At 41.1% G+C, this 24,284-nt stretch overlaps 1 protein-coding gene across 1 annotated transcript in view; it reads left to right on the plus strand.

Annotated features, from left to right (window-relative positions):
* Positions 1 to 24,284, plus strand: part of CACHD1 (cache domain containing 1) — a gene marked incomplete at its 3' end in the record, with an annotated part of 92,157 nt that overhangs the window by 12,518 nt on the left and 55,355 nt on the right. The window contains exon 2 of the mRNA XM_009583628.1: positions 18,285 to 18,347. Coding sequence (XP_009581923.1) covers positions 18,285 to 18,347 — 63 coding nt within the window. The remainder of the gene's footprint in view (positions 1 to 18,284; positions 18,348 to 24,284) is intronic.

Here is a 24,284-nt window from a genome sequence, read left to right on the forward strand (position 1 = left end):
TAAGCCTGATAGCAGAGATTTATTTTTGCCCAAAACTTGTGTTTCTAAAAAGTAGTCCTTAAATCTGGTGGCATTTCGATTGACTATGATCTGCAGAGGTAAAGGAGAACCTTTCAGTACTTAAAGGGTGCTTATAAGAAAGATGGGGAGAAACTTTTTAGTAGGGCCTGTTGCGACAGGACAAGGGGGAATGGTTTTAAACTAAAAGAGGGTAGATTTAGACTAGATATAAGGAAGAAATTTTTTACAATGAGGGTGGTGAAACACTGGCACAGGTTGCCCAGAGAGGTGGTAGATGCCCCATCCCTGGGAACATTCAAGGTCAGGTTGGACGGGGCTCTGAGCAACCTGATCTAGTTGAAGATGTCCCTGCCCACGGCATCGGGGTTGGACTAGATGACATTTAAAGGTCCCTCCCAACCCAAAGTATTCTATGATTCTATGAGAACACTGTGGAAACCTAACCAGGGCTTGGGGTCGGTTCTGGTTAGTGCTGACCTTAGAAGAGGCAGGTTCCTTCAAAAGAGAGAGCTGCCACCCATCAAATATTTCTGAGACTCAAAGCTGTTGCAAGCAGCTGGAAGATCCTCTTCAAACTTGTGTTTGTTGCAAAAGCCTACCATGCCCAAGGTTAGTGGGTGCCTTCTCTCTTCGTAGAGATGGCATAAATGTTCAGAGCACTTTGTTGTTTTTTTTTTTTAACTGATACATATGTTTACATTAGGGCTTTGTCAGCAGTTGAATCATGCAGAGTTGGGGTTTTTTGTGGTGTTCTGTTTGGTTTGGGTTTTTATTTTTCTTCCATCCATCTTTCAGGTCTGTTTTGGTGCTTGAACAGGACATGCCAAACTCTTAAACTAACTTTGCAAGTTGTAAACTTAAAATGGCATTGACGCTGTGGAAACCGCTCGTCTTATTCCACTCTTTCAGCAAGAAACACGTAAAAATCTAATTCACTACTTCTACACTTTATGCATTTGATAGCTTTATTGTATGAGTCTCCTATGTTTCAGGGGTCTTTTGTTTGTTTTAAGCGAGAGGAGCACTGAAATTTCCCCTATAAAATGACAGATTAGAGTAGGGGGCAGGTGTTATGGCTGAAATTACCTTTTTAATTATCCAGATTAAAGATGACTGTATCTCTTTGCAAATAAAACACAAAGATACAATAGGTCGTTCAAGTTATAGGTTCTTTTTTCATTGCTTTGCAAGGGGCTGCATTTTGTACAAGGCAAAACTAAACCAGAAACTTTCCTGATAACTTTTGGGGGACTGAGCAAGGAGGGGTGTGTAGAGTGCCGTGGTAAAAGGTTAGGGAGGGTAGGAGGAAGGTATGTATTTAATTTTGGTTTGGAAAAAAGGCTCTCTGTATTGTTAGCACTCCAGGATCAAGCAACTAAACCTTCCAAACCCTGTAGAGCTGACAAACCAAACCAAACCAGGACACCATCTGGAAATGATTCTCTGCTTCATTCTTCATTCATAATGAAATAAAAAAAAAATTCCAAGTCCTTGTAATTGTTAAATTTTGTCATGCAAATGCGTTCTAGACTTTGAAAAGGATTGTAAAGGTTTCGCTCTGATTTTCATGCTTTGAAGAAAACCTCTGTGTCCTTGCTGCTTTGGTTGAATAGAGGAGCAGCTTGCAGCAAGACATCAGCTTTTGAAATAGCTTTTATGTGAGTAATAGCTCGTGGTTGTGAATAGGTGGAAATTAAATGCAAATAAATGAAGAAATATTGAGTTAACATAAGCAACTAGTGATTGCTGTGTTTGTCGAATAGAATGCCTTGGTAAATTGTTTTAAACTTCTGTAATTATCATTCATCTTCAGATGATACACTCGGATATTTCTTGGCTGTCTGCTATATACTCGGGGAGGATTTGGTTAGCATTCCACTTTTTTGTAGTTTGATGCGAAGGTCACCACCTCGTAATTCTTAACATGTGGAACAGAGCGCATACTGCGGTACGTTTTCTATCTGGATAATTTATGTTTTTATTAGATAATGCTCGTACTGGAAACTTCACTTTGTGGATGAGAGTGGAAGCGCAGCGGAGGAGCCAAGTCTGGCGCATGGGGGCGAGGGAAGCCAGGGATGTCGCCTGGAAATGTGGAAGACACGGGTGTGACTGGTGGCGTTTACTTTGTACTTGGTGATATTGTTATAATTGCTACATCATAATTTTTACTTAAAAAAAAAATATATATAGTGTAAAAGCCTGTAAATCCTCTACCATAAGATACAGCTGCTTCATATTGCTACTTACTCATTCATTTGCAAGTGTAGGGAGAAACAGGAGCACACCATGTTGTTTAAAACCTTGATTTAATGTGTTATGAGACACTACAGAAAGGACTTTGCCTTGAATGGAGATAGGGTTTTCAGAATTTTCAGAAGATTTAATTTTTCTTTTTAAGAAATTCGATATTCTGTGACTTCTTCCTAACCCTGAAATTCATGCCGTTACTTCGTCTTACTGTGCTTTATCATATCTATTTTAGGATGGACATCACTTTTTGGAATCTTTTGAACTTTTATATTGTCTGATGCTTTTGATTTTGTAACCTTAGCCTTGTGTTTGTATCCTTGCTATATTTAAGAGTGAAAAGACATAGAAAAAATTAAAGTCAAGCTGGGGAGGTGAGACAGAAGTGTGAAGCTGTTTTCAGCATAGGTCTGTTGGCTCCCAGTGTCTCTGTGTAGCGAAAAATATATTGTGAAAAGACACACTTAAATTATGTTATGGAAAGCTTTTGGAGATTAAAATACAGATTGCATGCCGAAACAGGGGTGTAAAGTTTATTTGTGGGTATAAGCAATTTATTAATTTATTAAAGTTAAAATTTATTCGTTAATTTGTTAAGATAAATTATCAGTATCAGCATAATGAAAAATTTCCTGTCCAATAAATTGCCCGCCCCTCCTCGCACCCCCTCCCCCTTTCTGACTGTCAAGTACTGATACCAGTGTAGTAGTAACTGTGTTTGACAACAGGACTATTTATTCCCTGAGTAGCATTAATCTACTTCAATTCGGTCTACATTCAAAGTAACGTTAATGCCTTTATTTCTCCTGGGTGTCTGAATTCGCTAATCCTGATACCAAAGTGGATTACAGTGTCATTTCCGCATGTTCAGACGGATGTGTAACACACAGATAATTGCACAGAAAAGCAAAAGAAAGGGAATTTATTTAGGTTGCCGAGCTGGAGGTGGTCTCTGTACAGCCTTAAATCCTTAATTCAGTTTCAGGTTTGCCAGGCAGTCCTGTTGGGCTCGTGTGCCGAATGAGGCTCGGCAAGCTTGCGGCCCTGCTTCACGCTCAGTTTTAGCATCGGGAGCTGTGCTTCCTCCAGAGTAATGTTTTGATGCCTGTTCGGCACAATTCCTCGTGTATTCATAAAGAGTGGATTTACTATATGATGCTTTAAAAGAATTACAGGTTTTAGTAAAATACCGTTGTTTTTTTTTTCTAATGCAACAGCATGTAGCAAGTACAGGCTTTTCACTGATATCTGTATTTCTGAATTTGATAAAATTTAACAAATGAAAGCTTGGATGATTTACTGAAAATGAAATAAAAACTATTTTGAGGAAGAAGCTGATACTAGCCATTCTAGTTTGAAAACCCCTTTGACTGGTAAATAGTTTGTGTGTACTGAAGCATCCTCAAAAATAAAATATGAATGAATGGTAGGAAATCTTGCAGTGCTATGAAACATTGAGATTTTATAATTTCAAGTGCAAATGTTTGCCTAGGGATTCTTGATTATTTTTAATGAGATGATGCTGTACACATGATCAGCATGAGTGCCTCTTATTTAAGAGAGTTCATGTAAGTAGTATCTTCTGGAGGAGATCACAGCAGAGATTTATTTTGAGTAAATGAGCAGCCTTTTCTCCAGAGGTTCCAAAGTACTTTATTTAGACAAAGTTAAACATGATTTGAGGTTAAAAAAAAGATCAAATTATTCTCTTCTGTTTTGAAACAGAAATTGTTTTAATTGTGTTCGTTTACCAGGAGCAGTGGAGCTCCCTTCATAGTTTGTAAATGTTTTGTGAAAAAGCAGCTTGTAATAATATTTACAGAAGGAATGAAAAATAGTAATTGTCTCTGTCATTGTTTTAATTTTAACAATGTGTGTAGGCATGAGTCCTTTTTGATCTTTTTAATAGGTATAACCCAACTGGCAATGACATCATGTCATAAAAGGAATTAATACTACTATTATAAGTTTCCTGGGTTGTTTTTTTCTGAAAAGTTGGTTCCCTCCGGTTTAGATTCCTTTTTTACAGTGGAAATCTGCTCCTGAATTCTGTTGTGTCCTCTGTTCCTCCTGTCCTCGCAGCGTTATGCTGTATTGACCATAAATTACAGGATTGCGTGGATGCGCAGGGTCCCAGGACTGTGCCTGTAGGTTTGTAGCAATTACCTTACGTGTTTTCTGTATGTTTTTTTAAGTTGCAAAACATAAATCTGATGTCAGTCGGTTCTAGATTTTAATTCTCTCCTCTACAGCCGGGATTGTGCGGTTGTCAGTCCAGACTGCTCTCTGTCTCTGGCCTTGGAAGGTTGCGTGGTGGGTAAAACCAACTCAAAACAGGAAAAACCTGGCTTCAAAAAAAATCTTCAAAAAACACTAGGCTGTTTCTAAACATCCTGAAAGCTGTTTTCTTTTTCCTCTTTCGTCTTTTCTTTGCTTTGCAGCTCTTTTGCACTGTGATTTTTCTTGCATGTTTTCCTATATTTTTCAGTAATAACATTGGCCACATTAAAAGTCCAGTCTGTTGAGAAATGCACAGTTTTTCTAGACAGAGTCGGAGGCTCGGGTGATAATCGTATGACAAGATTGCATACTGATACAGTCCCTTAAAAACTTGAACTTTTTCTAAACATCCAGCAATAAACTTCTACCTTAACTAGCGTGGAATGACTGTACAACCTTGGTGGTCGAGGATAGCTAGGTTAAAGTGGTTGATGGTTTTCCTGCATCTCTGGGAGTGTAAAAGGATATTTCAGATGAGGACGATCACGGACTCGTTATTTCATGACTAGGTACGGTAACGATCCTTTGTGTATCATTAGTGATCTGCATGTGAAGGTACTTTTACAGTTTTGGCCCTTCAACCTTGTGCTTTTCCATCTTGACTGCCAAAACCAGTGAGTTACAAAAGGTAACTCCTTGCAGCAGGTTATTGAGCAGAGTCCCTTTGGATAGTGGATGGTTTATTTCCCTGTTTTGACAAATTGTTAAGTCTAACATCAAGGATACTTGTCTGCAGAGCGGTGGTGGTGGGAGGGGATGGGAGAGCTGCCTCTGCAGCATCTTCTGGAGCTTCTTTGGCTCTTCTGTCCCCCAGAATTGTGTTACACAGCTGTGCTGACACCTGGCTGGGTCACATTAAACTGACTAAATCCTCTGTTGTCATGTTTGTTTCTTAATAATCTGCAGAAGCAGATGAATATTCAGTTAAAGGATTCCAGGTTTTCTTAGAAAAAGAACATGCTTTCTTCTCTTTCAGTAATCTCTTAAACAAAACAAAAAAAACCCCACAAAACCCTTGCTTCTTTTCTCAGCATTTTCACAAAGAAAGTGAGCTTTAGAAACAAATAAGAGTATTTTCAAAGGGCCAAAGGAGCACAGTTATTGAGTATTATCATACCTTTAAGATTAGAGGAGGAATTCAGGAAACGGAGAACAGGTGATGCCACTCAATCTACAGTGTGTGTGTCTGCAAACTCAAGTATAAATTAGATGAATTAGTCTTTATACATCTTCTTTTAAAATAATTATATCTCTTTTCAGTGAGTGAAAAGGAATCACACTGAGAAATAAATATTTGATTTACCTTCAATACCTATATAATATTTTTGTTCAATATTATGTGTGCATGTATTTGGTGCTCTCATCAAATGATCAATCTTCATTATCCTACAGTAGTGAGTATGTGTTGCAAAGGCTTCTTAAAAACAACAGGTTACAGAAGCTCATAGTAGCGCAGGTCTGCTGGAGCTGGAAGTAGCGCATTTCTCTCTTGAAAACTCCAGGGTAAAGAGTGGGAGATCTGGGACAGCCCCAGCAGAAAACTCCTCCTGCAGTGACTCTGAGGATGTATGGCTTTAATGCGAAACCACAGGAATCTGACCACGTGGCGAAGAGTATCCCATACGTTGGAATAGCCGCAAAAAGATATTCCACTGACTAAGGAAAAGGTGCCTATGTGGAAACTAAAAAAATCCTGCATTGTAATCTGAGGTGTCATCTTCAGACAGGTGAAATGCCTTTGAAGATTTTTTGGGGGGGTATTCTTACAAATTTCAACTGCTGATTTGTAGCATCCATTTTCAAACACAGAAATCATGCAGATGTTGCTCATCTCAGTATTGTTAATCAGCAGCTCATCAGAAGAGTGCATACTCTGATTTTTAAATTGAGGTTCAGTCTAATTTCTTGCTACTTAGTGTTTGAAAGATAAATATAATCATTTCAGCAACGCTAATTTTTGGAAGGCTGAAATAATTATTTTTAGTTAGGAGATACTGTAGGCTGTTCATTCAACAATAGCGAATGACACTTGTTTTCATGGTGTGTATTTATTATATTTACTTAAGATGATAAATACTGGTTTGCCAATATTCAAATAATAAGAGCAGCAGATTAGAAATTCTGTTTTGTGTTCTGATTTTTTTCATAAGCCTTTTATGCTACTTAGTCTTCTTCAAGTATGATTTATGCTAAGGTTGCTGTTGTGGCAAGAGAAACAAGCAGAGCTGAGGTTGTTTTTATGTTTTGAAGCCCTGGTTAAATGACTCCCTGAATAATGACAACATTTGTCAGGGAGTCTTGGAGACCGATATAGTACCTACAAAAATTTGTACTTAAATGTCAAATCATGGACTCTATTTAACTGAAATAATTGCACATACCTGAATAGCCCCCGCCTGAACGCTGCTAATGTTTAAGCGAACTTGAACTGTCTAGTGTTCTTCATATGGAGAAACGGACACATAGGTGGTGTGTAGGTTGTCTGTATGGGGGAGACCCGCTATAGACGTGGAAAAGGGAGATATGCCAGAGAGCCATCTCTCTCATTTTTTTTATTAGGATGACTTTCTTTGTAAAAACAAAGTGAGACCACTAAAAAGCGAAATATGGAATAGCTCTTTTGCTTGGTGCCAGGCACACCTCGGTCTGCGGCAGGTCCCTCTGGCCCGAGCCCTCTCCTGTCTCAGCAGATGCCTCGGTGGAACTCTCCCATCTTCTGGGGTCCGCAGTCGAGGACCCTACAGCCCCACCCTTGGCTTGCAGCCTCTTCAGTTTGTAAAACAATGAGGGTGCAAGATAAAGGACTCTTCTTTGCAAAACATCTGATAATTTTTTGCTCCCGAGGGCTGGATGTAGAAATTCTCGTGGGATGGCTTGGTAGGAGTGCTGCAGAAAACGCTGAGGCGAGTTTTGCTCTTCTTCAGTGCCTTTCCTCATTAAATCTAGAGCTTTCTCTCCCTTTTCTGGGTTGGAGTCTACTCTGCTCCTGATTAACACTGGAGGTTTTGTTTGAGTTTTGGTTGGTGGTTTTTTTTTTTTTACTCCCCCCTCTTTCATGTAAATGATGTCTTGCTATTTTGCTTGCTTTTTTTCTTTTTTAATTAGAAGAATAAATGCTTGCATTCATGCACAAATTGCTTTGAAGTTCTGTAGGAATTCAGTTCACGAGCCTCTCCTTAGTCTCAGTTGTTAATTTTTTTTTTGATAACCGATAACATCTAATGGCTCTGCTCCTTCCAGGAGATTACATTTGTTTTCTGCGGGTTGCTTTACCTCCTTCTGTGTCCCGAGATAACAAGTCAAACACGAGGAAGAACGGTTAATCGGCCAGTTCCCATTGAGCGTTCCTGCGAGGTTGTGTTTCACGGAGGGGTGACTCACGCTGGACCACAGCTCTATGAAAGAATGAGGGAAGAATAGTCCTGGGGACTAATTGACCTCCGTTCAGACTGAAGGTGGGTTGCTGGATGCTGTGGGCCAGCTCTGCTCCTCTGGCCGTTGTCCTGCAGAGCACAGGGGTTATCGCCAACCTTGGGTGAGCGCTAGCGATCACCTGGAAAAGTGGTTTAGCAGTTTCTTCTAGAGATCATCTTCTTTGCTTTACTGACCTAGCAATCATTAGCTCCTTTGCATCTGTACGTTATTTTTTGGGGTCCAGGATAAAGCATTTACTTCTGTTGTAGATGTGTTTAATCTTGTTGATAGTGTCAGGTGGTCGTCTGGCTCACAAAACGTAACGGGGAGAAGCTGTCAGATAATTTAGCCCATTAGCATGCTTGCTCCCTGAGCGAATTCCACTGGTTTTGGAAGCAAGAGGAGAAACACCCTATTTCCAGTGACGGTTGATGGGTAATTCTCTTTTTCATTAGCAGCTAGGTATAGTGAATTGTTGTTTCCTAAAGCTCACCCAGAGTACCAGGGGATTTCAAATTTCAAGGTCAGAAAGAATGCAAATTAAACCAACTCTTCTCTGCTTTTGTAAAAATCTGGTGATTGGCCGACGGTTTTAGCGTGGGGGTCACAGCTCTAGGACTGCCACCGTGTCCTCAGAGAATCGGAGAGTGGCTGAGGTGGGATGCAACCTCCTGCGGTCCTCGTGCCCTGCTGGGCTGGGGCACCTGTCCCGTTGGGTTTGGGTACCTCGGAGGATGGGACTCCTCAAGCCCCTGGGCAGCTCTTGCAGGAGCACACGGCGTTCCCCGGCACGCGAGTGTGCAGGCATAGGGAGAGCTTTGCACGTGTAACGCGTGCTGCTACGAGAGACGGTTCCTGCTCTGGCTGCCGCTGCCCTGGATGCCGTTTCCACTTACCGTTCGTAGGCAAACGCGGATCGTTTCCCCGTCTGTGCTCCTTTGGCTCCCACAGCCCATAAACCGGGTTTGGTTTGAGAAGTGTTTTGGGAGGCTACGTCTGCAGGTGGGATATAGCCCCAGTACGTGCAGCAATTATTTCTTTCTAACCCATAAAATATTCTGACGTTAAACTGGAAGATTTTTTAATATATATGCCGTCCTGCAAATCTCTGTCAAGAGCTCGATTTTCTAGCCACAGCACCTATATGAGCCAGCGTGCCAAAACCAGCCGTGTGAAAATGGGGAAATGAGTTAAGCCACGCAGCTCAGCAGCCGGAGGTATCCCCCTCTGCAGGCATCGCTGCTTCGTCGGCTGTGCAGGTCTCGGAGCACTTCGTTGGGTTCGGTGAGGTCTTGCACCTGAGAGTTGGTGTGCCTGAACGCACCTCTGCGTGGGCAGCAGGAAGGGGGTCAAGCGTAAGTCTATTTTAAGCCCTGGGTCAATTTGAAATGTAATAGTTACTTGAAAATAACTTTGCATCCAGGTTGGAGAGAATGATTAAGATAATAATTGATGAAAAGTGTTTATCTTCTTGAGTTAATTTTTTAACTTCTTTTAAAATTTAATTGAGAAATTAAACCTCCTAACAATTTAGGAGTGCAAAGAATTGCTCCCGCTCCCTTCCGCTCGAAAAAGGAAGGGTGCGGATTATATCAAAGAAAAACAATGCAAATGAGGTATGTAAACCGGTGACCTTAAAACTCTTCTACTTATTAATACAAATAATATTATCATATGAGAGTACTCTTGTACTTTTTATTACAGACACTGACTCATACAGGAAGGTACTTATGTACAGACAGTCTCTTTCAGATTGTTACTCAACTATTGTTTTTCTCTTGGAAAAAAGTGTGCCTTGCGTGGAAACAGCTGAGAACTGACTGCATTGTGTGTTAAAGTTTTAAACTTTTGTGTCTTTCTGAGTGCAGGCAATATTAGACAGTTATTGTTAAGAAGCGCTGCAGCAGCAGTTGCAGGGGAAGGCTGTTATCATGGTATTTATCGTGTGTATGTTGATGGTGCCTGCTGAGAGATCTTGAAAAATGATAGTCTTGGACATTTAAAGAAAACAGTTCTGTAATTACGTTAGCATCAGCCCATTCATTTTATGCACAGAAGTTTAGTGTCGTGACTTATGATCTATAAATTCCTATGTTTAAGCTTGTCGTTCTTGGATTTTTTCCTGATTCAAGTAGATCTTTCTAATACCTCACTCCAGCCTTAGTGTTCCTGTGCTACAGTGTTTCTCCAAACAAAACCTAACAGCTTCTGCCTTGATTGTGTTAAACAGGTCAGGGAACAAAATCACGTGCTCTCAGTGTGTATGTCCCTTTGTTTTTTGTTTTTTTCTTTTTTTTTTTACTTTGCTGTAAAATTACACAGTCCTAGCTGGAATGTTACATAAATTGAACCATGTTTCTTCTGCATACTTGCTGTATATTGAATTCATGACCAAATTGGACAAGGACAGTGATTATACTAAAATGATATCAAGCTCTTTTGGTTATAGGATTGCATCTATTTACATGTATTGGTTTGCTGCATAAATGTTTCCCCATTTTCAGTTAGTCATTTTGGCATGAGCTTAAAAACAAACCAGAAAAATGAAACCCAGAGTTCTCCCAGTAGAATGAAGTTTCAGGTCGATTTTGCTCCTGATAAATGCTCAAATGTATGTTCTCTTTAAAGGGAAGAGGGCCAACAAAATGCAGCAAGTTGAAAAATGTCCAGTAATCAAAAAGTTCTCGATCTGAAAAGATCCATGTAAATATTTTAAGTTTCACATCCTAGAGGCTGGAATGAGGAATAAGTGTAGGGAGAAAAAATCCAATCCTATGGTCTTCTCTTCCAATGAGAAGACCATCTGCTTTATATTTTAAAGTTGGGTAGCATGACTTTCCTTTTTCTGAAATACTGCCATATACATTGTCATGAGTATAACCTTAGTCAAGTTACATTGGCTAAATGAATAATCTTTTTAACATGTGGAACTAATTTTCTTAGGGTATTTTCCCCTCTCGCTCTTTTTTTCTCCCTCTTCTCTGGTCCCTTGAAAAAGAAGACAAAAAAATCTGCCGGTTCTTGATTGCATTTTTGGCAGTTACTCAGTTTTCCATGGCTTTCTCTCCTTGCAAATGCCTGAAGTTTTCCAAGGAAACATTTCTAAGAATTGTGCTCTACTTTGACTCTTTTCAAGCAATGTCGTACCTACTTACCATCTCCCCTTCTGAATATGACTCTTAAATGATCCCAAAGGCTTTTACCTCCCACAGGCTAATGATAGCAGGTTAATTATAGATGCTAACTGTGATGCTTTCTACCATCAAAATTAAGATCAAACCTGAATACCAGTTCGTCTGTTGTCCTCTGTGTTGCACAAAACGTTTTGCTCCGGAGCGGGGAGCAGAGATGCGATGGGCCAACTCACCACGTGGCAGAAGGTAACGGTAGCTTGATTCGTAAATAGTGAATTGGTAAGCAGTCTTAATTAACATAAAAATTGGGAAGAGAGATAATGTTTTCCTGCTCAAAACCTTTGGGGAATGTGTGCACCCATGAAGGTGTGTGTATGAGCACGCAGAGATACGCGTCTACAAACGCACGCACGCTTGCGTGTTGAGTGCCAGGAGGTTCTGTGTTCACTTTGCTTATGGAAAAGCCATGTCTGATAGTCTCAGCTTTTTCTCACAATTTTTTTTTTTTTCCACAAATTCCTCTTCATTCCAAGTAATCTTGTGTAAATTTTACATTTAAAATAAGCAAAATCATTTAAATGAAGCGGCCAAAGAAGTCTTTCAAGAGATGACGTGGTTTAACAACACTCCAGCAACATAGATAATTGAGCACAGACCAGCTTTGCCTGTTAGTGACATATGGAGCTTCTCCGAGCAAAATGTCGATGGTAGGAGATGAATGGGGCCGGGACAGCAGAATCACAAGCACTACGAGTCTTTGCATTTCCTCGCTTATTAATTGAGGACGCTGCTCGTGGTGCCTGCTCTCCGAGGAGAGGCTGCCTGAGCTGGCCCCCACGAAAGCACCGACCTGAGCTCAGCCTGTGAGCTCCGCATCGCATTTCTCTTTGTCTGCCTGTCTGATAACGATACCCGTTGCTGCTTGACAAATAACGTAATGAAAAAAACATTAATTAGTTAAATCCTTCCTGAAAACTTCTTTTCTGAAACCCACGGAAAGAGAAAGGCGTTTGCAGCGTGATGTTGGGATGTTCCTTTTAGTCGTGAAGCTGCCGCGTCTGCCCCTGGGCTGAGTCTGTAATACTGGGCTGCTGCCATCGTTGCTCTCAACTGACCGGGTTTGCCTTTTGCTATGTTTTCCTCCAATTTACTTTAGTCTTTTATATGTATATTGTACATTCTTAGAGAAAAACACGAAGCATGTCCTTGATCTCATGGGAATCCACTATTTCATGTTTCTCGGTTTTAGAAAATGGTAACAAAACATAACGTGATATGGCTTCAGACACTGCGAAAATAAACTCCAGACAGAAGCCACAGGTTTCCCTCAAAACAATCTCACTCCGCGAGTTTCATCAAAAAAAGGATTTGTTATATATTTGTTTGCTCACCACTTTTTAAAACATTAACCTTTAAAATAAGAAACAGACCGTGGTTAGTTGCTGCTTGAAGTTTAAAAAGTATTGCAGCCCTGCTGAGCCAATACTGTGTATATTTGACACATGTACATTTTGTTACTGCTGTTTTGTATGCTTTTTTTAATGATGTTGAGTTTTTTCATCCTGTCATTACCCAAATACGACAGGTAACAGCAGTCTACGTCCTAAATCTGCTGAAAGTTGTGGGGTTTTTTCGTTTTAAAGTCTTGCAGTATAGATGCTAAACTAGCTCCAATATATTTACAGGTCAGTGGATATTTTACTTATCCTGTATTTGTTTTTCCTGATTCGCTTTGTCTCTAAAAATGTTATTTTTGTCAGTAGAGAGATGGATTCGTATCTCGTCTAGCAAATAAAGTGATGTGCAAATGGTTGACTGCTCTGCAGAGCAGTTGGCGCTTGTATTTGGTTGGGGACCTTGGAAGTTTGGCGGGGGGGGCTTTTTTTGTTTATTTTGATGCAGTGCTGACAGTCAAACTGGGGGCTTTTGAAGTTATTTTCTCACTGCAGTGCATTGCTGCTGAGTTTATTTTAATCTATTTTAAAGGAACTGAGCGAACAAGTCAGTTAATATTTTACTACTTAGGTTAAGCTTGGTTTAGAGTCATCTCCCAGATTTAAAACTGAGTTGCCTTCAGCTTCGAATTATGAATAAAAGTCTCCTAAGCCTTGTTTTGGCACACCACGAAGCTAAACCCGAGCTACCCCTTATCTCTGGCTTGGTGGGAAGCCTGACTCCATCCTTCCCGGAGATGGGGGTTTGGGTGCTGTGCCCATTTGTCACTGTCAGACCCCACCTGTGGGAGGCATTAGACCGCGGTGGCCCAAATCTTCCCTGTCCCAGCCCCCAGGACCCCTGCCCTTGGATCCTCTCATCACTTCCCGATTTATCTCGCTTATCAAGTCTTTGTCCTGTTGTTCAAAGCTAAAAGTGAGGCAGGCTGGTGGCACTGAGCAGCACTGGGTTGCAGTTGAAGTCATTAAAGGATATATGTAGATACCAAGAAGAATATTTTCTAGGAAGTTGCAAGCGCTTTGACTCAGACAGGTAACTAAGGAGCTTAGGAAAGCAAGAGTCTCTAATGTGTATTTGTAAAACAAACCCCAGCTTTCTCAGGACTCTATCCAGGCCGTGGTCATCCTCTGCAGGCTCGTAGGGAGGCATAGGGAGACAGGCTCTCCTGAAGTGTCTCGGAGCTGTCAGGGATCGCCAGAAATCCTGCAGTGGTCCCTGCAGATACCATGATTTTCTCCTTCTAGGCTTGTTTGTGTGGCTAAATGCAAGTGCCGTGTTCGATAAGGGGAGGGGAGGATTAAGAACGTGAGTGATGTGCCGAGCATCGTGCTGCAGGGTTCAGGTGTTGCCGGAGGCGCAGGGGCCCCGGGGATGGAGCGGGGCTTTGTGCTCAGCCCCCGCCTGCCCCACGGAGTTTAAATGTGAGTATAAAGCAGCAGGTGATAGATGCCGCCAGCCAGCCAAAGTGTTATTTGTCTGAGCATCTCCAACGTTTGAGTAATTTGAAAAGAAAATTACACTTTCACTGACGTTCTAATTTAGACCTGGCTAAATCTGGAATTAATGTCATTTCTGAAGTTTGCTTTTGGAACAAAGTATGGAAAATGCAGATGCTTCAAAACTCATAAGTTTTGAAAAAATTTTCCATTTTGTTTAGTTCTGAATGTTGTTTTTGAAAACTGATGCTTTGTGGCAAAAATAGCTGAAGTGAATGAATTTGCTTGCCGTGCTGGGTAAGCCGTGGCAGCACAAAATAGCTGTTTTCTAAACCAAATCTTGCAATTTAATTCAGTGTTTGCATGGGAAAACAAAAGTTGCTTTTGTTTTCATTTATTTTTTTAAAGTCAAAAACCTTTGTGGAAATCCGCTTGATGAAACCAAGCGGTTGGAGTAGTTGAAGCACGGTGTCCGTGTGCAGGTGCGTTACGGCACGTGCGGAGCTGGGGCACGACTGTGAAGCAACTGTTCTCAGCCCAGCGCCTAAGATAAGTAGCAGGTAACATAGAGCGTGAAGTTTTGCCCTCTGCCGTGTGCCACAAGAACAAAGGTGTTGTCTTTTAAAGATGTCGGGTTTAAAGGAATTTGAGAATTCATGAGAAAATAAATCTTTTTCATGTCGTTGACCGATGTCAAGAGATCACCAGCAAGAACCTGAATATCTATAAAGATGATAATAAGCTTAAAAGAGCTGATGATAGCAAAAAGAGGGGGGCAAATGGAGAAAAATAAAATAAAATGCTGTTTGAGGGTGTGAGGCGGTGTGTGATGAGGAGGCGTTGGGAGCGGTGGCGGGGATGGAGATAGCTCTGTGTCTGGCGGAGCACCCGCTCGGCGGGGGGAAAGGCTGGAGGCCGAACCAGCGCAGCGGTTGCAGCCTTCGTGCATTGTGAGAGCGAGTGGTGATGGGTTATGGCAAATAATCCCGGGCGAGCATCTCATTACACACATGTGTAATTGTTCCTGTTGCAGTGAACTTAGCCTGCTGCCATCTGCTAAGCAGATTCAATTAAACAGTGAGGGGTGGGAAGAATAAGGTACAGATGCTAATGCGCTGTGTAAACTACGATGGGCAAGTTCTCCTAAATATTTAGACTTTTTTTGTAAGTTTGTAGAGCTGACTTACTCTTGGGTCTGTGAAGTTCCCTTAACTTCGTTTGGAGGTAGCCACTTAGCTCTGTTTTTCTACTTAAAGTTAGGTCACTTTTAGTGAAATTAGCTTAGATAGAACAGGGAGATGTTTTTGTCTTGGGGAGAAATTCTGCATAGGAGTTCTTGAATAGGGAGCAGTTACCTGGAGTAACGGGACTGTACCCAGGTAGGGGCCGAGCAGTTAACACGTAGCCTCGGGGAGCTCGGTGTGCGACGGCTCGCGTTTTCCTGGGTTGTTTCTCAGTCCTTATTCAGTTTTTATTGTTGGTTTAGGTTCACTGTCTGTGATGGCAGTTTTACTAACAGGCTCCTGCTACCCCCTCTCTGACACGCACAGAGGTTTTAATTAAAAAAGTGGAAGGCACCATAACATTTTCAAGAACTTGGTTAAATTATAAATCAAGCAAAAATGGTTAAAAACCTAGCCCAGTGGCCAAATAAATTCCTGCTGGCACTGTGACTCTTATATAACCATGTATAATGTTCTCTGGCATTATTTTGAAAGTTCATAAACACGGCTGTGTGTTAAAGGGGTGGAGGAAGAGGTCAGCTTTGTGTTAAGGACAGAAAGCTCCATTCTCGGTAGCTGACAGTCTATTTCCTTCTGGCTCCTTTTGATGTCTGGAGACTAAATGCTGCGTGGAGAGAAAAATTCAATTCATTTAAAACATTTTGCATCAAAATGACATGCTTTAATGTATTTTCTTCTGATGTTTAAATTATCTTTTCATCTCATGAGGGGGAAAAAAAAATAAAAAAGCCAACATGTTTGTAGTTAAAGTACCCAAGCAGAACTTTAAACAAAGGTCTGGAAGAAGAGGAAGTCTCAATGTACGGGCGGCTTTTAAGAGTAGATGCCTTTTTTCTTCTTTTTTTTTTTTCTTCCTTTTTTTTTTTTTGTTTCCCCCCCCTTCTTGGCTCTCTGAGACTTGTAAACTGAGGAGATTTATTGCTGCCCTTCCAAATGCTTCTTTAGAATTAAAAGTTCAAATTTCTGAAATTCCTGAAGTCCTCAGGAGGGAGAGGGATAAGGGAAAGTGATGATCTTAAGTGAAGCAGAGCACACCACAGGGTTTTCCAGGCTGGTTTGGCCAGTTACAGCTGGATATAGCCTTACTAGGAGGAAATAAGCTAAACCTGCATCAAGAAAACTCTTGAGAGTCGTGGACCAATGATTACACTGGATTTGGATGAAATTTAGACTTCTTTAGTAATTGCAGTTGTTATTGCTAATAATTTGGAGAGCTGACTCTGGCTTATTGTGTTGCTGTAAACATGAGTCTTAGTAGTTTCACAACTATCACGTCAAGGGAGGGACTCAACAGGGTCTTTATGAATCACTGTCCTTCACCAGATGTGGCCGTGCCTACAGTTGTTCTTGCTGATGTACTGTCATGTGTTTGACTTAACACTGATAGACGTGGAATCCACTCTGTCAGTGAAATCCCAGCTCCCCTTGAGGCTGAAAAATCCCGTTGACCTTTTTTTGGTGGGTTTTTTTTTTTTTTTATGCCTCCTTCACAACCTAGGAAGGAGTTCACCCTCAGTCTTCTTTCTGCTTATATCATCGATTTTTGGTATATTTGAAGTCGTAAGATGTATTTCCCAGTAGTTCACTCTCTTCCCTACATGATGCGCAGAAGCTGCAGTAAATGTCGCACAGGGTGCAGTGTTAAAATGCCCTCTTGGACCACCCGCTCCCATGGAGCAGCCAGCACAGCTCTCTTCCGACTCAGACGGGCTCCCCAGGCAGTTGTTTCCATGGCAGGCACTAACAGCATCTCTCAGGTTTGGGCTGCAAAAAAAAAAGCGCATAGTGTATTTCTGGTTGCAAACACCCATGTGTGCAGGGGAGTGTCAGCATTTTAATAAGGATCTGCTTGGAAAATTATTTCAGCTCCTGTATTGGATATCTTGCTTTTGTAGAGGATGTTTGATATTCGGCTGGGAACTGGCCACTTATTTTCTTACGAAACCTGCAAACCCTCCCTGCCCTTTGGTTAGCCCCAAGCTTGTGGGGATTGGCATGCACCTGAGCAGGAGGACAGGAGAAAGTTAGAAGTGGTCGTTTTTTTTTTTTTTCTGTTTTCCAATGTATAACGACCTAAATAACCTCAATGTATTACTATTATGTTTATTGCTAATGAAGAATCAGCACTATTCTTGTTTGCATAATACTGTTCTCTCAAACCTCCTTTGTGTTATGCAGCCACTGCATATTGCTATTAAAAGACAGACAGCAAAGGAGTATTTTAGGGACACATGTAGGTTTTCCAGTGGGGATGGCCCCACTGTGTCCCTAAGGGGAAAGCTGCCCTTGGAAATGAGAAATCTTGAAAAAGAAACTTAGGTGTATCAGGCAAACTTTTCAATCGGTGTAACCCAAAATCCTTCCAACCTTATTTTTCGGTCTGGAAGCAGAGTATTAACAAGGTGTTGAGTGTTTTTTCCTCCATGTAACTATTGTAAGTAAATGGCAATGCAGCTTTCGCCTGCGGAGGCACAGCGGATGGAGGGACTCGTGTCCCTCCGGGAGCAGACGGGAAGCCTTCCCAGGGGAGGACACAGCTCTCTCACTTCTGTCTTCTGATACGTCCTGTTTTCTGCCATTAGTGAGCCTAATTTGGTTGTGTTCAAAAGCGGGTCTCATTTTTCTCTTTTTCAGATACCAAATATGTCTGAATTCAGCTCACAGCCTCTTGTGTGTTAGTTGGAAACAAGTACTTTTAAAAATAATTATGTTGGGTTAAATGTTTAGCACTAGAGAACAGCCATGATTTGCGCAGGCAATAGCTTTCAAATGCGAGATGTTTTTTTTAGCACCTTATGTCAGTTTGGTAAATTAACAGATGTTTTGAAAAAAACTGTTATGTGTTTTCCTTCAAAACCAAAACCAGCCTCTTCACGCAGATCCAGAAGCAGGTATATGGAGACCCCTTGGGTAAGCCTGGCGATAGACTCCCCAGGTGAAACGGTCCTTTTCTGACACAGATTTCCTCACCCGTGTGCCTTTTGGAGCTCCTTTAATGTGATATTTATGACAAAAGGTCTCTTATGCATCCTTTCTGATTTTTCTTGCAGAGGATATTCAACTCCTTCGTGTACACAGAGAAAATATCGAATGGAGAAAGTGAAGTTCAACAGGTGAGTCCGAAAGCCCCTTCCCACGTCCTGCTGCCCGCTGGCAGCATTACAAAGGCAGAGGCAACTTAGACATTACAGTTTGTCTGGATTTATTGTGGCCACTTTCCTAATGTCCATCACATCAGATAACCCATCTCCATTTATATTCTATTCCATTTATTGTTATATGGGCTGATTATGTATTTGAGAGTTTTGCATTGCCATGAAAAGGCTTTCCATCTGCTTTGTGTGGGTTCTTCCCTTAGAAACAAGAGCAGAGGCAGAGCTGGGGCCCTCGTGTAGTATCTCACGTTAATTGACTAGTTTTCATGTTCGAAGTGTTTCTTTTAAAATTATCTCACGTTAATTGACTGGTTTTCATGTTGGAAGTGTCTCTTTTAAAATTGTTTTAATTCAAGGCAGAAGCACTAATACTATTTATGAATGTGGAAATGGTATCAATTGCTTTGTGTAAATATGGGACAGCTCCAGCTTTATGCATAACAGTTGTGGTTGAGGTTTTTTGTAATTTTGTGTGGGTTTTTCTTACAGGAACACATTTGAACGTTTAACTCTTCAATTTAACATTGAGATAATATATCTCAACAGATGGGCAGTTTGCATTTTAATACATGCATACATTTGGAAAATTAATTTTCGATCAATTTTAAAACCGATCAAATAGATCTCCTTTTCTTCATTAAGAAATTAAGGAACCAATTCTGTATGCTCACAACTGCACCTCCATGCTAAACATGATGAGTTTTGGTAGAAGAGGCAGCCACTGCCCTGCCTGGGCGCCTGAACAAAGAACCAGCTTTTCCTTCCAGTTTAAGCATGGGCTCAGATGCACAACCTTCGGCGAGTAATCTGACCTTCCTAGACCTCTATCAAACCAATTCTAATGTTCAGTAAAAGCAAAAGTGCCTCAGAGGAGCTCTCCCTGGGAAGAAGGGAATTGCTTTCCAGCCACGCAGGTAGCCTCATTTGCACATGAGCTGCTGTTGCTGGGTTCCAAGGGTGTATCAGTACATTGCATGCTCGTGTGCATTAAAACTGGTCATGTAATATAAACAAATCAACACTCTAAGTTGTGTTCACTGTAAATAGTAAAATTCCCAGACATTTTTTTTTCCCCAAAGGGAAAAGTCAAAGCAGAGCTGGATCAAGTGGGATTTTGAATCCCCGCACACTGTATTTAAACTTTGGGAGAGTTTGCTTTGGAGAGCAGGGCTCAGCTCCTCTTCTGTTTCAGCAGAAATACCGTGGCTTTTGATGGGATTCTGGTCAATGTAGGAACTAAATTAATTTGCAGTAAATTGAATAGTTCAGGAAAATATAAGTATGTCGGTGATAAAAAGAAGACTAGCGAAAATGTGGGCCCTCTCTGGAAGGAAACGGGAGACCTGGTTACCTGGGATATGGAGACTTTTTTGCCTCAGTCTTCACTGGCAAGTGCTCAAGCCACACCACCCAAGTCACAGAAGGCAAAGGCAGGGACTGGGAGAATGAAGAACTGCGCACTGTAGGAGAAGATCAGGTTTGAGACCATCTAAGGAACCTGAAGGTGCACAAGTTCATGAGATGTATCCACGGGTCCTGAGGCAACGGGTGGATGAAGTTGCTAAGCCACTATCCATCATATCTGAGAAGTCGTGGCAGTCCGGTGAAGTTCCCACTGACTGGAAAAGGGGAAATGTAACCCCCATTTTTAAAAAGAGAAAAAAGGAGGACCTGGGGGACTACAGGCCAGTCAGTCTCCCCTCTGTGCCCAGCAAGATCATGGAGCAGATCCTCCTGGAAACTATACTAAGGCACATGGAAAATAAGGAGGTGATTGGTGACAGCCAACATGGCTTCACTGAGGGCAAATGGTGCCTGACAAATTTGGTGGCCTTCAACGACGGGGTTACAGTGTTGGTGGATAAGGGAAGAGCAACTGACGTCGTCTACCTGGTCTTGTGCAAAGCATTTGACACTGTCCCACATGACATCCTTAACTCTAAATTAGAGAGACATGGATTTGACGGATGGACCTCTCGATGGATAAGGAATTGGCTGGATGATTGCACTCGGAAGAGTTGCCGTCAACGGCTCAATGTCCAAGTGGGGACCAGTGATGAGTGGTGTTCCTCAGGGGTCGGTATTGGGACTGGCGCTGTTTAACATCTTTGTTGGCGACATGGACAGTGGGATTGAGTGCACGCTCAGCAAGTTTGCCGACGACACCAAGCTGTGTGGTGCGGTCGACATGCTGGAGGGAAGGGATGCCATCCAGAGGGGCCTTGACAGGCTTGAGAGGTGGGCCTGTGCAAACCTCATGAAGTTCAACAAGGCCAAGTGCAAGGTCCTGCACATGGGTCAGGGCAATCCCAATCACAAATGCAGGCTGGGCGGAGAATGGATTGACACAGTCTTTAGTGGAGAAGCCTTGTCCCTTACTGGCATTAAATTCAAGTGTGTAACTATATTAACAGATAACTTTGATAAATATAAAAGCATGTGATTAGTGATCTCGTATTTAAATTAGACTGTTAGATTGATGTCATAGAAATTTTAAGATGAATCTCCTGTGAGTGCTATCATAAAAAAGGCAAGGTTTATGTTTAGAAAAAACCAACAAAGTTCACCTTTGGTACTGCTTGTCTCTGCGTTAGATGTTTGTTTGGTGAGATACAGATGGGTGTGGGAAACAACAGAAGAAACCAGAGCAACGCATTAATCTTGGTAAATTATGCTAATTCTGGTATTAATGATTGCTTGACCCTGCAGATAATAGTGTCTCAACCCTAGTAATAGATGTTATGTTTTACAGGAGTTTTTTCCTAGCTCCGGTTAGTTAGAAGACATTTGATGCAAGTTTTTCCTGAAGCTTGATCATTTTGTAGGAGTCTGTCCTATGTATTCAATTTGGCTGTAGAAACACATTTCTGATTTTCAGTCATCACAGTTGAGATCATCACCTATAATACAAGAGTAAAAAAAATGTGGGGAGCGGTAAATAAGCCAGGAGAACATTCCCTCCTCTGTTTTTGATTCCACTGCCTGTCTTTGTTATGGCATCTTTCTCACTTTGTTTCTCAAGTGAATTGTGCAGAAGACTTTCCATACCCCTAATAATTATCCTTATTCTCTCCTGTGTTTATTTGGGTTCTGCTTTATATTTTTATTTCTATTTTTTTCGTATATTTTTGTTAAGCAGTCACCAGTATGAACGTCATGACATGGGGGGCAGCAGATGTGCTGTTAATGTTGTGTTAGAACCCTTGAATTATTTTTTAAATCTCCTCTCTTCCAAGAAACCCTCCAAATTATTTTTCTTTTTTGACAACCTCTAATTGGAGAACACATAATTAAGAAGAGTTTATATGGAACTGAGTATAATGACATCCTGTTCTCTTCATGTAAGTGGTACCTTTTTTCCCCTGGAGGTCCAGATACATATGGCTGTGTATTTCGAGTAGTTCATTTTGTATCACTGTTATTAATTTATACAATTCTGATGTATGTTCCTATTACTAATTTGGGCATACATTTTTTTGTTGTTGTTGATGTATTGGTGAAATGTTATAAATTAAAAAAAAAACCAAAAAACATTGGATGCCCAAATTACGATCCCAGAGAAGAAATTTGCTGCTTGGAAAGGCATGATGCTGTTGGTGATGGTAGGTGGTTGGTTTAAGTGGTGCCCAAGGTCGGACATTCACGAACGGTGATGGTTCAGTGGTGCAGACAGGAGATGTGTGCCGTGCTCGGCATGATGCTGGAGCCCACCGTCCACCCTCGGGAGGCTTCGGCTTCCCTCTGAGCATGCACAGGTGGGTGCTTGCGTGCAAAGGGACCACAAAAGGGTTATTGTCGCCCGAGTTTAAAAGTTTAAATCTGAAACCATCCTGACATCTTAAGAGAATGGTTCGCTGGCTTTGACGTCACGCTAGGGCAACGTTTTTCTCGAGTATTTCTGGGTGGTCTGCACACCACGAAAGGGCCATGTGGGCTAGATTATACGTATCAGATGGCTTTTGAAAGCCAAAAGTGTTTTTGGGAAACCAAGAAACTGGATTAAAACTTCTTTGAAGTCTCAACTATCGATTCTTCACTTAGGAAAAGACGCTGCTTGTTTCCCAGCCGCAGATGTACGTATTCACCCTAAGTAGATATAAATAACTGTCTAAACACTGTAGGTAGTGTGATGAATTCGGAGCTGTCAGAGGAGAAAAACGAGGCCCCGGTGGAGCATAATTACTGTGGTTAAAAGCTCAACAGTGAAGTGGATAGAAGAATAATTGAGCACTTCTGTTTCATTAATAACCAGGTCTTTTAGCCCTAATGAATCACAAGCAATATAACCGGAGTTTTATGAGTAAGAGTAGTACATCGAACGGGATCGTCTTGAGCAAATGCAAACAAATGTAAGCAAATTAAATCCCCTGTCGCTCATTCCTGGTTTTGTCATTCATTAACATTTTCTTAGCAACTGATACCCAAAGGCAATTAATTACGGCTTTATGTCAGCTGGGATTTTTTCCTGGCAGACCACTGAATTGTTGTGGGGGGTGTTTTTTTTTTTATACCAAAGTGTGTAAATAATGACTTTCAGTTTGTTGAGAAAGTGAAAAGCTACAGCTGTTGGCCTTCAGGCCTAACTACTTAATACGCTTGGCTTTCTTCATGCCACACAAGGAGTGGTTTACCTTTCGATGTTAAACTGCTCACGCTTTTAAGGTCTACAGTTACAGAATTACTATTGTACGTAAGAGATAAAACCTTTTTTGCTTTGAATAGGTTATTAAAAATCGGGTGGAGATTGCCAAAAATAACTTGGATTCCTTTCCTGTAAGTTATTTCAATAGCAGAGAACTTAGAATATGAAAATTTAGTGGTGTGAACGATATAAATAAAGTGGAAAATGGTTAGTTTTATTAGGGGAAAATCTAGATTAGCCGTTTTCAAGGAAGTCAGCGTGTGTTCAGCGTCCTGCCAGACATCTGGTTTCTGTGGTATAGAGAATATGAAACTGGGATCCAAGGAGGAGAGAGGACGGTGAGGCAATCTTGAGCAGGAGCGTATTTACCAGCTTCATGCAGAAAAGTCACAATGCATTGAACTCTGGCAAAGAAGCTGGAGCACAGCAGCAACGACGTCTCTGCAGAGAGAAATTCACAGTCATTTCTTCTGTTTCTGTCTGCCCGTGCATCCTGGGGAAAGAAGCAGTAGCAAATAAAGTAATTAAATTAGTTGAGATGGTCAATTGTAAATATGCACGTCAGCTGAAAATCACCTTGCTGGAATATCCCTGGGAATATTCACTCCTTTTTGAAGGCTGGGAAGGACAGGGACGGGGGGGGATTTTAATTTAGAATAAGTAAATGCACAAGCAGTGCGATAAGCCTTTTGTCATTAGGTTTTTCCTTTTTTAATGTATCCTTCTCTCCATGTAACTCCTGTGTTTAGAGCTAGAAGACTGTCATTCCTTTTCCTTCTAGCTCATTCAGAGCATAATTATCATCCATAAAAATAGCAATAATAACCTAGAGAATCAGTTTTGTACAAATCTGCTAGGAGCTGCTAAGAAATCGAAGGAAATTAGTTGGGAGGTTCAGGAACAGAATTGTGAGGCAAAACACTGGTTTTTACAGGTATGCAATTTTGTTTCTAATAGAACTGGGTTACCAAAAGTATTTTTTTGAGAAAGGGTATATTAAAAGAAAAAAAATCTCTGAAAGCTGAAATCTTTAATGATTTGGGATTGAGTAAATTGTATCTGCCACAAAAATGTCTTTTGGAGTAATGCAAAGCATTCTTCTTGCAATACAATATATTTTTAATTCAGAAATGCTTATATTTCAGAGTTAGGAAAGCTAAGGCTCGATGATCTTAAGGGTCTTTTCCAACCTAAGTGATTCTATGAGTCTAAATCAAATGGTTAAAAAAAAAACCCAGAAATCAAATGGGATG

The sequence above is a fragment of the Fulmarus glacialis genome, unplaced genomic scaffold (assembly GCF_000690835.1).
Source record: "Fulmarus glacialis isolate BGI_N327 unplaced genomic scaffold, ASM69083v1 scaffold6588, whole genome shotgun sequence".
Classification (NCBI taxonomy): Eukaryota; Metazoa; Chordata; class Aves; order Procellariiformes; family Procellariidae; genus Fulmarus; species Fulmarus glacialis.